We start from the raw sequence: 15,352 nt of genomic DNA, 5'->3' as shown, positions 1-15,352 counted from the left end.
ACACTCTTAATGCTCTCAACTGCCCATGACAGTGATGAGGAGGGAGATCAATTTCAGGTTAATTTGTTGCAAGATGCCTTGCAATCTAAGGCATACATTGTCACTGAAAGATTGCTTCTTCTAGGTGGACTAGCTCATTTAAAACTACCTCAAGTATTTTTACACCGTCCTGCAAATTGCAGCGTAGATACATTTGAAATATTTGGATGAATGATTGTGTCTTCAGGCTTCTTAAAGGGGCAAAATTACTAGTTTCTAACTCTACTAGGCAAAGACTGCAAAAGATACTAATGAACAATGGATCAAAATTTAAAGAAACAAAAGACTTGAAATTTCAGCTCCTGAATAGCTGTCTTGATTCTCAGAACACCACAGTTGCAAGCATCTTCAATGGTACAGGTTGGACTGTTTGTCAGTACAGTCCACAGTACAAGTAGTAGAGAGACATGATTATCAGGTAATAATTTTCACAAGTTAACAGAGATACCTCTCCCGCTCTTCTCTTTCCTGTCTCTCCCTTTCCTCTTGTTCTTTTTGTAGGCGCGCCTGTCGTCTTTTCTCAGCTAGAATTTTTGAAGCTTCTTCTGCATCAGTTGTTCCTGCTGTGAGCTTCCCTGGAAGAACATCAAGGTTGGAAAGTAAAGCAGGGAAATGAGAGAGGGCCCAGCACTTCCACACTCACAGGGGCTGAAATGGGTCCAGTTCACACCATTAAGCCATCCTTGTTTTTCAAAAGCATGTATCAGCACTTCCAGCAGAGGAAATATGGGATAAGTAAGGGTCTCCCTGGATTTCAACATTTTCACATTCCCATTAGCAACAATTATTTTCCAAACATGGGTTGCCTGGTGAGAATTATACAATTACTGGTTCCAGTAGGTACCTTTACAGGTACTCATGAATCCATCACTGAGTAGCATCATGGAAAGAACAGAACCTCATTGTTTAAAAGTTGTATGGACCCACAGTACCTTGCAATACATTCTTGCAATAAAACTCACCTTCACTACTTTCAGTCTTTCCTGCAGAAGGCACGTGCTTCTCAGAAGCTGCCTGACCTGCCTCATCAGTGCGCGCTCCTGGGGATTTTTGACGACCGACATTCTCCTTCTCCTTGTCTGCTTTCTTTTTAGGGGTTTCCTGGTTGAGATTAGAAGTGGCACGATGCTTCACAGGTGAAGCTGGATATTGTTTGGCATTTTTAGGAGACTGAGGGTAAGTCTTTGCAACTGTCCTGATGAGGGAAACAAAAGTCAAAGAGTCTATTATGCAACTGGGAACAAAGTTCCATCTTTACATATATGATTCTTCTTGTCATCTCTAGCTACACAGGAATATCAGTAGTTTTGCACAATACTGTATAGAAAATACCCTGGAGGCAAAACGATCAGAACCTGAAATGCAGGAAATTATCAAGCAAGTGCAAATGATTACAGAAAAGTCTGATATCAAAGATCAAAAACATTCTCCGAGTTGTAGGAAAGCAATATGAAATCATGGACTACCAACTGCCATTTCATAAATAATTTTGTCAACATCATTGTATTCAATAGCTCATCTCAACATTTAAAGCAAAGCTATGACTGCTTTCTGTCTGCAGCAATTATGATGAGTTGCAGTGCTTTCTGCAGTTGCTGCTTTCATCTGAATACAGCCTTCTCAAACATGGTCTTTTTCTAACAGTATCTGATTTTCTAAAATAGCATCAATTATTGCTGTACACCAGGGTAAAAGCTGGGCAGCACAAACAGAGACAGAACTGACCAAATCATTCTACAGTCTGCTCCACTATTTCAGCGCTTTAACCAGCATCAAGACAACAGACTGGAGGCTCAAAACTGAGGCCCTGGGACCTTCTACAAGGCTGCACTTGTGGCAACGGCACTGCACAGCAGCAATGCTGCTGATAGCTTGTTTGCCTGTTGCATACTTTAGATTGTGTGACAACCCTAAAGTCAGTCCTTAGAAAGCGAAAGGGTAAAGATACTTGATATTCAGTGAACATACACGTGCATTACAGAGAATAGATTACAAGGAAACATAAAACTACATACAAACACTATTTATTATTTATATAGCAACAGTAACTAACATTCAATACTTGTAAAGTTAAGAAAGACTGTGTGACTAACTATTATGGAGGCAAAACAGATTACAATCTTAAAAGAAAAAGTGATTTATGTTGAGTCCCATTAGAAGAAATAATCTTACATGAAGGTGAACATTACGCATGCAGCTTTAACCTTTCTTACAGATACGCAATTATGATACAAATGTATTATCCCTTATCATCTTCTTTCATCTACACAATATACAGTTCCATGTACTACAACATGATGTTTTCTGGACTACGTACTCCTTCTAACAGACCATAAGCATGAAGAATGTAAACATTTATGAATGACTGAAAATTAATGGACTAGAGTGCAAAGTTTTGTATAAATCTAACTATAGTATTGTGTGGCCAGAGACTACTATCACCAGAACAGCGTTTGCATTATAGAGCAGACAATGAAAATTATGAGTCTTTCCTTCTCCTCCTCAACTCATAAATTCAGGGAAAAAAAGGTTTCTTTCCAGCATATTGTGCTGCATTTGAAAGAGGTCAAGACACCAGAATACAGGGAGCTCATTTAAAGCTGCCCTGTTTGTGGGGAGGTAAAGATTGCACAGAGTACCACACTGTCCGTACTCTCTTGCTCCCACTGTAGAGCCATCACAGACTCCAAAAGCCCTTGGCCTGCTGGAAACACTGCACCCAGGCAGATCCAGGGTTCAACCCAGGCACCCTCTGCCCGGAAGCCCAGGAGCCCCACGTAAGCTCAGGCCCTCACCCTTGGTCCTTGCCTAAGCTACGCTGTAGGTATGCCTGTGCCCAGCCTTAGACCTTGCTGATCCTGACGTGATGCCCTGGCTCGGCCTCAGACCTGCCCCATTACTACAACCTTAGCTGGTCGTGCTGGCCTCTTGGCTGACCCTGGTCATTGTCACCAGACCGGCTCTGGCCACCTTTCTGAGTGCTGCATGCCAGGGGCCTGTTGGTGAAGTCCCTGCCCTGCTGTCCCCCACAGCTCCTGGCCTGGCCTCCTTTGTGGGGCAGCACGCTCCTGCTGCTCCCTGACGGAAAGATGCTTTGGGAGGTATGGAGAAGGAATTCACAGCATTTCCAGTTCTTTTACTTTAGTGGAAGATAGGAGCGATAGGAGAAGATAATGATATCGGTTTGTTTGGCGTTGGTTTGGCCTGGTCTGTTTTTAGCACTGTCTTTAGTTTTCTCCTTTCTGGGAAACAGATGGATTCCCAGGTCATCTTAAAGATGAAGGCAGAGACTTTGAGGTCCTCACCTACATAGGCACATGGCTCACACGTATGCCTTACCGTTTTAGTAATCTCCAACTGCATTTCATAAAAAATGTGTGAATAAGATAGCAAACAGCCTTTCTTATGCTTCTCCAAAGCCCAGAGGATACTTCTTGTTAATCAGATACTTTTTCAAAGTGTAGTCCCTTCTCTCTTTGCTTTACATTTTTAACTTCACCACATATTTCTTGCAATGCTTTTAATTTAACGTGCTGTGACAGGAGGAACAAAACAGTCCTATAACTAAGGCTGAGTCAGTTTTAGTAATAGTAAAGAAGAAATTCTTCTCTAATAAATACATGACAATCAGTTTAAATTTAAGAAGTTGGTAGGAAGGAGTCTAGTCATGAGAACTATGTATCTTGCACTCCATTGGGATTATAACAGACAGGCTGTACAACTTATCTGTTGAGCAAGAAACATGCTAAATGTATTTTTTTTAAGTAATACAGCTTTGAACTTTTAGACTTACAGAATTTTTTTTCTTATGGCTCTGATTGCCAAAAGAACAAGTATGGTTTTACTTGTTTTAAAGCAACTAAAAGGGAGAAGCATATAAAAAATGTTATTAAAAGAATGACAACAGCGTAGTGCAAGGAGTGGAAAACAGAGAAAAGCTATCAGCGGTAAGAATCTTTATTCAGAAATTTTCAAATCATTTACTTGATGCCAGTAAAAACTATTAAGTGAACAGTGCTTTCCACCTTGTATTTGAACATATTGTCGTCCGGCACCTTTAAAACTGAAACAATTGTTATCGGAAAAAAGCATTACTCCTACTAGTGTTTAGATAATGCTACTTTTTACTAGAAGGGACCAAACTTGATTATGAAAACAGAAAATGGCATCATTAAGGAAAATGTATAAACACTTGCATATGAGTCTGCTTAACATTTAGTTTATCTTTATACTTTTTTTTTTTTTTAACGTTTAAAAAGCGTTTTATTTATGCCTTGGGGGAAATGGAGGGGATGTAATGAAATCCTGGTAAGAACATGGGAGCACAGAACTGTGCCCTATAATATGAAGGCTGGAGAATTAAGAAAAAGACTCTCAAAAATCCAAGAAATGGCAGCATCTTAGTTTTCTGAAAGTTAGCTGATCTTAGTCACTAGATTTGAAAGAATCCAGATGTACAGGAAGCATCTTCCTCCCACTGAAGGTACAAAATAAATTTAACAGTTGGAACTATCTCACCTAATCCCCTGTGCTGACACGGGGGCAGCAGCTGGTAAGAAGCTATTCTCATCATAGCTTCTACAAGCACTGCACCTCTATCGCGTCTGAGGAACCATGGGTACTTAAATTAAAATGTCTCTTATTTTAATTAAGGAGGGAGAGCAGTAGCCCATACTGCAGAAGCTTAAGAGGAGTCCTGAGCTTATTTTAGCTAAGCATAACAAATAAAGTATATGTAGCACTGCAGAGTCAGAGGTCACATCCAATTTTGAACATGAATAGCAAGGCAGAGGACAGCGTGCTTCCTTTAAAAGCCAGGTACGTGACAGGTCGTCACGTGGCAGTTCAGAAGGCTAATTTTAAATCACCAGTCAGCAAATCTGGCACTGCTGGATTTTTTTTTCCCCCATCTCCCTACTCCTATCAACCAAAGCTCTGCTAAAACCACACTAAAGACTCCTACATTCTCAAGCTTTCTTTCTGAGATTGCTCTGATCAAATACTGTTCCTGGGCTCTCACATTTTTGCACTATTATCTGTGGTATTTCCTCAAAGGAAGTTTTCTTTCACTCTTAGTTTTGATCTTCTCCAGCGAGAGAAAAGAGAATTTCATTTCTCTTTTATATTTCTTAAAGGAACACAAACTCACTATAGCTCTATTTAATATTACTGTTTTATTTGATAGCAGTGTTAACCACAGATGTGTTCCAAACCTTGAACTGGGCCATCCTCTAGAGCCAGCTGCTGATAGAGAATTCAAAATGTTCTTAGCCCCCCCCCCCCCCCCCCCCCAAAGATAATTTTAAATGAAAAGGAAAGATTAGACAATCTAACACAAAGTTCCAAAAGCCTGACACCTACATTTAAATCCAGTGATCAGCCAGATCATCATCTTGCATTTGAGTTTTATGAAGAGGTGGGTATTTTTATATAATACGTCAATCAGGATTTTTTTTTTTTTTAATTTTATTTCCGAGGGGAATTTTCAAGAGTGCTGAAGCAGAACTCTCTTTCTGGAATCAGTAACAAACATGGATTTAAATTCCATTTGGTGTATCTTTCAAGGTCAAGGAGGGTGTTCTAATTGGGCCATGTTAAGATTAAACGCTCAGTAATACATTTCTAGCCAGGGTCAGACCTAGATCCTCTTGAGGAAGAGAGGGAGGGAAAGAAAAAAGAAGGATAACTATCTGTGGCTGACAATCACAGAGTAGCCCACCAGTAGGCTTCTTAATTCCTCCATACAGCATCTGCTTCTTCCTCTAAACACGATAGTTTATATTCCTTACAGACATTAAAACCTTTTCCTAGAAAGTGGTTCTCAAAATTTATACACCTATCTCTTGGGGAAAAAAAAGTCTCAATCTTTGTCTACCGTTTTATGGAAATTAGTTCTATGAATCACAACTGGGCAAACTTTTCTGCATGCTATGCTAAACATCTGCTTGTTTCTCAAAATCATTTTGTTCAGCGTTGTCTCTAGGACAAGCTATACTACCTTTTTCAATGTCTGCCCATCATGAAGTGCTTCACTGCCAGCAATTCATTTCCCTCTGATGATTTTGTTTAATTGTTTATGCTTTTTGGTATGTCTTTTATACTTGACTGAACTGACAGATGACTGAACTGACAGATGCATTCTGAACAGGGAATAACAGCAACCTACAGAATAATATATGTTTTTATAGCTCAATTTTTTTTCTTTAAATTTAGCAATGCCACTGCACAAAGATCTATTCAAAATTGTAATAAAAAAAGTTGCTCCTTAGCTGATTCATCATTAACATTTCCTGTTATATAAATTCATATCATTCCATTATATGCAAAATTACATAGTTTGGAATCTGATGACTGTATACCTATAATATTGAAAGTTTAACGATTTGTGGCCCATAATGGAAATGTGAACCAAGGATTGCAATTTCACAGTTGCATGAAAGAGGATGTCTGGAACGGAAAGAATGTCCATCAACACAGTTTTCTATATTTTGTCTGATACCAGATTCACGCACAAAAATCACCCTCCATAGAGGGCTACACATACAAAGCTGAAACAGAAAGGGAATATTAGCTAGCTTTTAAGCAGAAGAAATTTGCCAAAAGGGGGTTAGTAAGAGTGGTTCAGAATATAGTCAGGGTCAGGTAAAAAAAATAGTACTTATAATCAGACAAACAGAGATCATTTCTGAGATAGACAAGAGTGGAGCTCATGAAAAGGCTTTAGAAAAAAGAGCGAGGCAACTACTGTAGACCATGATTACTCCAGCGTACTTCTTCCTTTGAGCCAAACTTAGTATCCTGCTCTAAGGAAGTCGAAGACAAATTGTTTTAGACTAGTGAATTTCAAGCTGTAGTACATGGACCATAATCTTAGAGTGTCCACAAAAATCAATTAAAAAAAGCAACTCAATTGCCATTAAGTCTAGGTGTGCTATTGGTCCACAAGAGCGTACGAAAGAAAACGCAAAGGTCTATAAAGAAACAGAGATGAAAACTGTGGGTTTAGATGAAGCACAGTAAGTAAATTTATGGACCCAGGCGGTACTGTCAGCAAGGGAAATGCATATCTCACATGTTGAAATTTCTACTTAATGTTCACCCGCTATGCATTTCTTCTCATTAGGCAGAATTTCTTCAAAACCAAATAAAACAAAAGCATGTTTTAAAAATAAATACATTAAATCTTAAATAAAATTTAATAGGAGTTACCAAATGAAAAGTAGCAGCACAGCGATAATTTCTAAAGACTGAGAAAAGGCAGAGGAGTGCCTCTAGTGTCTCTTAACACAGCTTTACATATATTATATCTGTTTATCTACATCTCTCTCTCTCTCTTTCTCTCTCTCTCTCTCTCTCTCTATATATATATGTATATATGGGTGTATATATACGAAGAACTAAAATTATTTGGCTTTTATTCAATGCTTCTAAGGAAGTTCCTCAGCAATCTATAGCTTCTTTATAGGCAACAAGAAGTTCTCTGTTTTAGACCACTAATAAGAAAGGCATACTTAGGTGTTGCAGGTGATGCAGATCTTCTGGACATGGCAGCAGGAGAATCAGACCTTCTTAGAGGAGATCCCATACCAGATGATGAACCAGGTGTTGTGGGTCTCTTCTCTTTCTTTATCTTCTCAGTCTAAAAAAACCAGTTCTTTTTAGTTTTCATACTTAGGAGCAACACTTCCAGAATATGTGAAGCTTGCTAATTAACCAACAAGATTGGATTAACTTATAGTCATACCCAGCACTGACACCCTATTTGTCATCCCCATTCCCAGAAGTTACAGGCAAGTCCAGAAACATAAACTTCAGTGCCAGAAATGTCAGTTCCTTGAAAATAAAGGTGTTGCCATTCCAAACACCACTGCTTAACATTTAATTAATTCCCAGCGAGAAGACATTAAAAGGTTGCCAAACAGGAGCATGAAACCAATGGATGCGTGCAAGACCCATTTTCTTACTGCTGTTTCTTACCAAAGAGGTATCACTTCAGTTGTATGAATCCAAAGTGAGAGATAACAACGAGAAGCCACGCCAGCTTACCTAGAAGTGAAATCAAACACATTCCAAACCCACCTGAGTAACTTCAGCTGCAGTCGCCCCTTTCATGGCATCAGAAGTGGAGGGTGAAGTCGCCTTCTTTCTGTCTGTGCTTCGTGTGGGGGAAGGCTTGTAGGGAGATTTAAGAGGACTAGCTGGTGCTACACGAGGACAGATATGGAATACTAAAGAGTTATAGTACAATAGCAAGAGCAAAAGGGAGCACAGACAGAGAAGTAAGGGAGAGGAGAAAACAGCATACTCATATGTTATAATGTTCAATATCACAAAGGTCATTTTCAAAGGTTTTTTTAAAAGCTTTTTTAAAAACCACGTTATATAACATACAGCTGACATGGTCCCATATGTACTAAAAATGCCTCAACTGAAATTAACATCTTTTATAGGATTTTTAATATCTAAGATATCACTCTTACCCATATACCCTTTGAATTACTTAACTAGGACTGTGATTTTTTTTCTATTCTGAAAACACCAGCTTCCTTTGCATATAGTTTAAAAGAGTAATCAAATAATTTCACAGTTAGATCACTTTTCAACAAATATCCTGAAACAGGAAGGGTGAGGGAATAAAAAGGAATTATCTAAAATGCCTAAACATGGCAAACGCTCCTAAACACTGTAATTACTTTGAATAACAATGCTTAAAAAAAATTTAAAAACAGTCCTATACTAAACGCTGCTGGCAGTTACTTCAGTTACTGCTACCAGTGGTAGACATCAGTTTGAGTGCGACACATTCACTGCAGTCTATAGGGCACCTCTTTTTGGACGTTTGCTTTTTTTATTTGCAGTATCAATGGGATATTTTAAAATGGGCTATTTTGCTCCTGTTTTTTGTTAACATTGTCTTCCAAGATGAAACTTTCACAAACATAAAACAATTAGCAGGGTATATGCTTTATTAACAAAACGGGGACTAATTACAACCACAGTGACACAGTGCGTTTCCATTTGTATTTTATTCAACTGAAGTCAAGAATATTGACCGTGGAAAAGTATCATGCTCAAATTTAGAGGGAGAAAATACATTTCTGTAATTTTTTTTATTGGGGATAGTCCCATAATATTACTCATGATGCATTTTTGCATGCTTGCTAAGTTTAACTGAGCCTATGTTTTCCTTTACTTTCCAGCAACTTGGCAAAAGTGCTCTGAACATGAAGAAAAATGCTTAATGCATATTTTTACTTCAACTGTTAAAAAAAAAAATTGAATCATAAATTTCCAGTAACTATTGCTTGCCTTGATACGTTGACTGAGAGCGATGCTAACAATGCACTGCTTTAGAGGAAGTCTTAAATTGAGGACCCTCACTTCCAAGCTTGCAGAAAACACAGGAGGAGAGTGAGTTTTGCCCAAACAGGATGCACAAGTACGTGCTTATAAAAAAGGAAGGACCCCAGTCCCAGTCCCAGTCCAGGAAGCTACTTCTACCGAGAGAGGCTTAAAGGCCACTGCACCAACCCAGAATTAAAACACTGCCTGAGGACAGAAAAACTCTTCAACAACTATTATGTTTTTACCCCTCACAAAGCACGTGGAAAAACCAGGGGAAAAATGTATTTTTTACTATAAATAGAAGATCCTCCCTCACTCCTTTGCCAGCAACTACTGGCAAGACTGTCGGCAGCCATTCTGAGTATCGATGCGGTTTGCAACCTGAGCCACCACTTGCTTGCTTTGCAAGGAAACGACAAAGAGGACGCTGGTTCAGAGAGTATTCCCAGAATCAGCACTGTTTCAGCCCAGGGGAAGGCAGAAACGCAGGCCAAATTGCAGCTTTGTGAGACGTGCCAGCGTGCTGCCTTAAAGATCCCGCGCTGATGACAGAGATAAGACTGAGAGTTTGCAAGCAAATGAGCGGGGAAAGGCAAAGAGAGTCCCTATTGATTTCTTCAATATCAGAGACAACACAGAAGACAACATCTGTAGGTGGTCTTACCAATTCACCTTAACATTTTCAGCTGAATACACTGATCTGAGTTGGCTTTTGGCCACCTTACTAGTAGCTGCTCCCCGAACAGTAAGTAAACTGGGAATTTTCTCATGGGCAAAGTACTGTTTGACAACATTTCTGCTTCCAACAGATGTTACTTTTCATGTAGAAACAAAGGAAATAATTTTAGAGCCATTCAATACCGGTGTCTTTATGCATTGTAACGAAGAAGTAATGCACCAAAGAAAGTACATTTACTTTGTAACTCACTTCTAAATATCTTTGCCTTAGGAGCACAGATACAAGACTTGAGCATACTTCAACCAGGCCATGTGACAATACTGATCACAAGATGATCAGCCCTTTACGTTCTAACCAGTTTTATCTTGAAAAAAATAACGCTTCCTTTTGCAGAAAGGTGTTTGGGTTTTTTGTTTGCTGGTTTTGGTTTTTTTTTGAATAAAAGGACATAAAGGCTGTCAAACTTCAGTCCTTCTTTCTGCTAACACTCACGAGCAGATATAACTTTAAAACCAGGACTACGCAGTAGTACATACATAAAATTAGGCGCTTGACCAAGTATTAGCAGGTCTGGAAACAAATTAATTGCATATGTTTGCAAAATAAGGGCTTTAGACTGCCATTTACAGATAAGAGCAGTAACTATCACCCCTAATTTTTAGCTTCTTAAAGAAGAATAATTACTGGAACAGATACCTTCCAGTTAGTATCTCTATGTTTTTCCTCTAAACAAAAATCAAACATCAATCTGTATCTACCTATCTACAGATATTTATATACACATATTTAAAGACAAAGAGTGATTTAATAGTGAAGAATGGTAACCCTCATAAATATAAGTAAGGCTGAAACAGTGGCCTGGGGTTTTCACTTTGGATACTGCCCGAGTATAAAAGTGGATTACAGTAATACAATCAATAAAGCCTTTGTGTTCTGCTCTGACAGGTATCTCACACTGGTCTAAAAGACAACCTATTTCATAAATGCACATATTCAGTTTTCCGCTGGTTTAAGTTTTACTGATTTTGTTAATCAAGATTTCATTGCTATGTTTTTTAAAAAAGCATTCAGAACAAGAAAGACTAAATGATGCATTTTTTTCAAATTTTTAAACACACTTATCAAGACGAGCTTCTTTAATAGTTTTTTTTTTTGTATTATGTATAAACTCTCATTTGGTTCATAGCATTCAGTTTCTTTAAGCAACTACTTAAATGCAGCCAAAAACATACCTTAATGATTTCAAAGTGAATAATTCACATTTTTACCTGGATTATTGTACTGCTCAGAAAGCATTAATGTACTTCTGCTTCTGGCTAAAGAAGACTGTGTGGGAGTCAGCAGTCGAGAAACAATAAAGTTTTCCATTGGACTAAGATGCATGCGGTGAGCTGAAGGATGGGAGCAAATAAAATACATTTTAAAATGCAAGAACAAAACACAAAATGATGCTTTTAAAATAACTGAAACAAAATAATGAAATGATTAAATGAAATGAAAAAAAAAGTCTTGAAGTGCTTGAGATTTAAAGTATTTTAAAATAATTTTAATTCTCCTCTGAAAAGAGGTTTCTGGTTTCTCCTTCATTTAAAGCCACCTAAATTATCTTCAAACCTGTACGATAAATATAGTAAGGTTAAGACTGTGTTGCAATTTATTCTTACACAGAGGCGTGCCCCATTCTGCAAAATGGTTGCTTTCATGACTCAGCATGAAAAAGCTTTGCCTTGTTCCCCAGTAGAAAAGGTGAAACACTGGTATAACAAGTGCAGTTACTCACTAGTGTGCCAGTCATACTGGAACGCATTTAAAATTTGCAGTCTCACCCCATTATATAAACCTTATTTATACAATGTGCCTGCCTTCCTTTCTCCTCCATAAATATAAGCATCAGCTATATAAGAAACGTTTATAAATGTTTCTATTACATGCATATATAAAGCCATCTATCACAATAACCTCAAAGCTAGGGATGCGTTTTCATTAAGCAACTCAAAAATGAAAGGCAATTTACCTTCCCTTTTCTAAAAATATACCTTCACTGTCATTTGTTTCAGTCAATATATTTTTCTCATTATAGTTTTAAAAGGGCGGAAAAAAAGAAAAAAGGAAACAAGATCCCCAGAAAAACAAAGAAATGCAAAGAGTTGACAGTGGCATAATTCTTTCAGTCCTTTCTGTAGTGTTTAGTAACCACTACTCCTGCAAGATGATCATCTTTTGCTGAGCCTCTCATGGATCAGGTTTTCAAATCAAATTAAAGGACTCCAGAACTCTGGTCACCAAATTAAAGTCTCTCAGGTGGCTCCTCGGACATAGTTCTGCCAACACTGCGTCCCATGTCCGTTGTCGCACCACCAGGCTGGTTCGCTTGCTTTTTTATTACTTGGCTATGGCCCTAAAGACTTGGGAAAGTGCTGCGGTTGCGGCACGTATTTACAACCCTGTTTGCTAAAGTATCACTAGTTGAAAAATAAGCAGTAAAAAAACCCAGCGTTTGTCCCTGGCCCAGGGTCACCAAATGGCAGCAAAGTCTTGGGCAGGCTTCAAAACTACGTTATTATGTTTCACATTAATAGTTAACTTACGACCCTGCAAATCTTTGAAATCTTTTGAATAATTGATATGAGAGAGTTACATAGTCAAATGGACAGGAAGAAGTGCTTTAAACACAGAAGGAGAGTTTATGCTGGTAAGAGACCAGCATATTCACTTGCCTCTGTCAGGGGAATGTGTTATTGCCGCTGTGGAGGAGGACAGACGCTTACTGATTGGCGACTCCATTTGCTTTGGCAGATTCATTGTAGAAGCTGAAAGTTTGTCACATGCTGCAGAGAGACGCATTGAAGATATTTGCATTCATATCACAGTGTTGAAAAACTCCCCAAATTAACCTTGCATTTTGTACTCCTGGCCCTTGCCACTGATCACAGCACTGAATAAGACGTAGGAGATAAGCTTGTTCTGACTGCTGAAGGACCAGCAGCTTTTAACATATGCTGCGGTACACAACTTTGCTGCTTGTGAATTTAACATTTCATTGTTACAATAGCTCACATTCTACAGTGCCACAGGCAAATAATTGCGTATCGGGTCTGAATGAATGAAGCCATTCTGACATAAGACATACCAGCACAAGCAGAAAGTTACCTAAGGAAAATGATGAAGCGAAAATGTGACAACCCTGAACTCCTCACCTCCATTCCCCCTCCCCTCGCTTTCAGTCCGGAAGAGCTGGGGTGCGTCTCAGGTATTACTCTAACACAAAAATTACATGACGCTCGTATCTGCAGGACAAGAAATCACCCTCACAATGACTGTTTTGACACCAGCCATTTGGCTTTACCTCTTTGTGCTTGAGAATTTTTAAAAAAAAGCTTTTTGGTATTACTCCACGTACCTTCAGTTTTGTGCGGCTATTGCTTCTAAAGCACTGTTTGACAGCGGCTGTTTGGTACCTATTTCTTACCTCGCCATTTATTGAACAGAACGACAGAAAAATTTTGTCCAAGTACAGTACACTACCATATGATGATCGCCGCACAATGCTCAGAAGCTAAAAACTTAGAAGCTTTGTCTTTTAAATTTGAATTCTGCTTCTTTCAAAAACAAAAATACCTTCAGCTAGCTAGAGACACGTACGTGGCCCTAATTCTGGCAGCCCCAAAATAAGTTATGGCATTCCCCGTTACATTAAGTGAAACCTTGCCTCTGTGGGACCTACAAGATTTGACTTCGGTCACCTAATACGGTAAACAATATAATTCTCTATGTTCCCTCTTTAATAAAGCAGGTGCAATGCTGGTGTGCTACAAAACATCAGTTGCACATCCAAATCTCTTCTTTGTGAATAAGTAACAATTAGTACAAAAATTCAATTCCTTTTGCCAGAAACAATAGTCCTGTGAGAGCATGTGCAGGACAACAGAAACTGTGCATTCTGCAGGAGTAATATTCAAGTCTAGGTCCTTCTTTTGGGGGAGAAGACGAGCCTTGTTCTTAAAAGCACAGGCTGCGTTATGTTTTCAAAGAGCCAAGTACATTTGCAACCAAAATTAGAACTCGTATAGGCAATCCATTCTTAAACTTGGAGCACTCATCTACCTCACAGCTCTTTCGGGGGCGGGGGGAGAGAACTTAACAATACAAGAGAAAAATGAAACATAGTTGCCCCAACATCTTTTTTGTTTTTTACAAATACCAGCCTGACCAAGATCCACTTTAGGATGCTGAAAACATAGCGTGGCTATATATATATATACCAAACTTGCTCTTTCTTAAAATATTGCAGTAAGAGGGCCTTGAGATGGAAAAGTAGGACTGTTTTGATGGAACATTGTCTCCATAATGCATTTTCTGTCACTGTGCAACTGAAATTTTTTTATTCAGCACCTGCACCTGTGCACGTATATAAAAACTGTAAAATATATGTATATTTATACACACGTACACACAAACACGGAGTGCCCACAGAACTAACAGAAGTGAGAATCTGAGCTGTAGAAGTCTACAGTTAGTGAGAAAATCATGAAATGCCTCTACTGTGTTGAAATGTGAGGCATGCACTGCTCCACCATGGCAAAATTAAAAGGAAATTAAAAAGACATTTGGTCCACATCTCTAACAGTAACGCTGTAGAATACCAGACTGAAATAATAAGAAAACAGTGGTTAGGGAGGACAAGATCAGTGGATGAATTACAGTGATTAGAACAGTTATAAACAAGACATGATGGTACTGTGATTCTCTGAAATACCATTGAAGGAATCAGCAGGAGCAGTAGAGGTCACAGGGTCTGGAGGAAGGGTGTTGGCAGCTAAACCTAGAACAGGGGGTGGGGTATTTTCTGATTCACCTACACAGCAGAGAAATCAGAGCAAAAAGAGGTGGAAAAAATTACTGAATAAGTTGGGGGAGGTGGAATTAAGCATAAACTGTATCACAAAAACAAAGCCGTTTCTTTCTCAAAGTATAAAATACTTACTTTTAATATAATGTCAAATATATTTATTTTCCTGGCTTTTTAATACCATGAAAACTATGACATGAAAAAAAGCTACAGCAGGTATGCCTTTTTTAGAGTTAAATATATTTACACACTGCTTAAAAGAAAGCAACTGTCGTATTTCATCACCACCCAAACATGGATAATTTTTTCCTGAAACAAGAGTTGATTCAAAGCTTGTAAATGTAAATAAGTTAAATGATTTAAAACAGAAAACATGCATCTCTGAAATATAAAAGCAGTACATGACTGGTTATGGAATAAAAAATTTGTTCCGAAACCAA

The 15,352-nt window shown here is 38.5% G+C and overlaps 1 protein-coding gene across 10 annotated transcripts in view; it reads right to left on the bottom strand.

Annotated features, from left to right (window-relative positions):
- Window positions 1–15,352, bottom strand: part of MAP7D2 (MAP7 domain containing 2) — an 83,961-nt gene that overhangs the window by 8,302 nt on the left and 60,307 nt on the right. For 5 of the 10 annotated variants that reach the window (XM_068918192.1, XM_009669260.2, XM_068918201.1 and 2 more), the window contains 7 exons: window positions 14,820–14,918; window positions 12,781–12,891; window positions 11,332–11,454; window positions 8,119–8,267; window positions 7,551–7,678; window positions 1,002–1,234; window positions 488–614 (listed from right to left, as the gene is read on the bottom strand). In XM_068918192.1, the coding sequence (XP_068774293.1) occupies window positions 488–614; window positions 1,002–1,234; window positions 7,551–7,678; window positions 8,119–8,267; window positions 11,332–11,454; window positions 12,781–12,891; window positions 14,820–14,918 (970 nt within the window). The remainder of the gene's footprint in view (window positions 1–487; window positions 615–1,001; window positions 1,235–7,550; window positions 7,679–8,118; window positions 8,268–11,331; window positions 11,455–12,780; window positions 12,892–14,819; window positions 14,919–15,352) is intronic. The other 5 variants (XM_068918215.1, XM_068918245.1, XM_068918257.1 and 2 more) reach the window with 3 other exon arrangements.

Source organism: Struthio camelus, chromosome 1 (genome assembly GCF_040807025.1).
Source record: "Struthio camelus isolate bStrCam1 chromosome 1, bStrCam1.hap1, whole genome shotgun sequence".
NCBI lineage: Eukaryota > Metazoa > Chordata > Aves > Struthioniformes > Struthionidae > Struthio > Struthio camelus.
The sequence above is the reverse complement of the archived record's forward strand: the minus strand, read 5'-3'. Positions and strand labels throughout refer to the sequence as shown.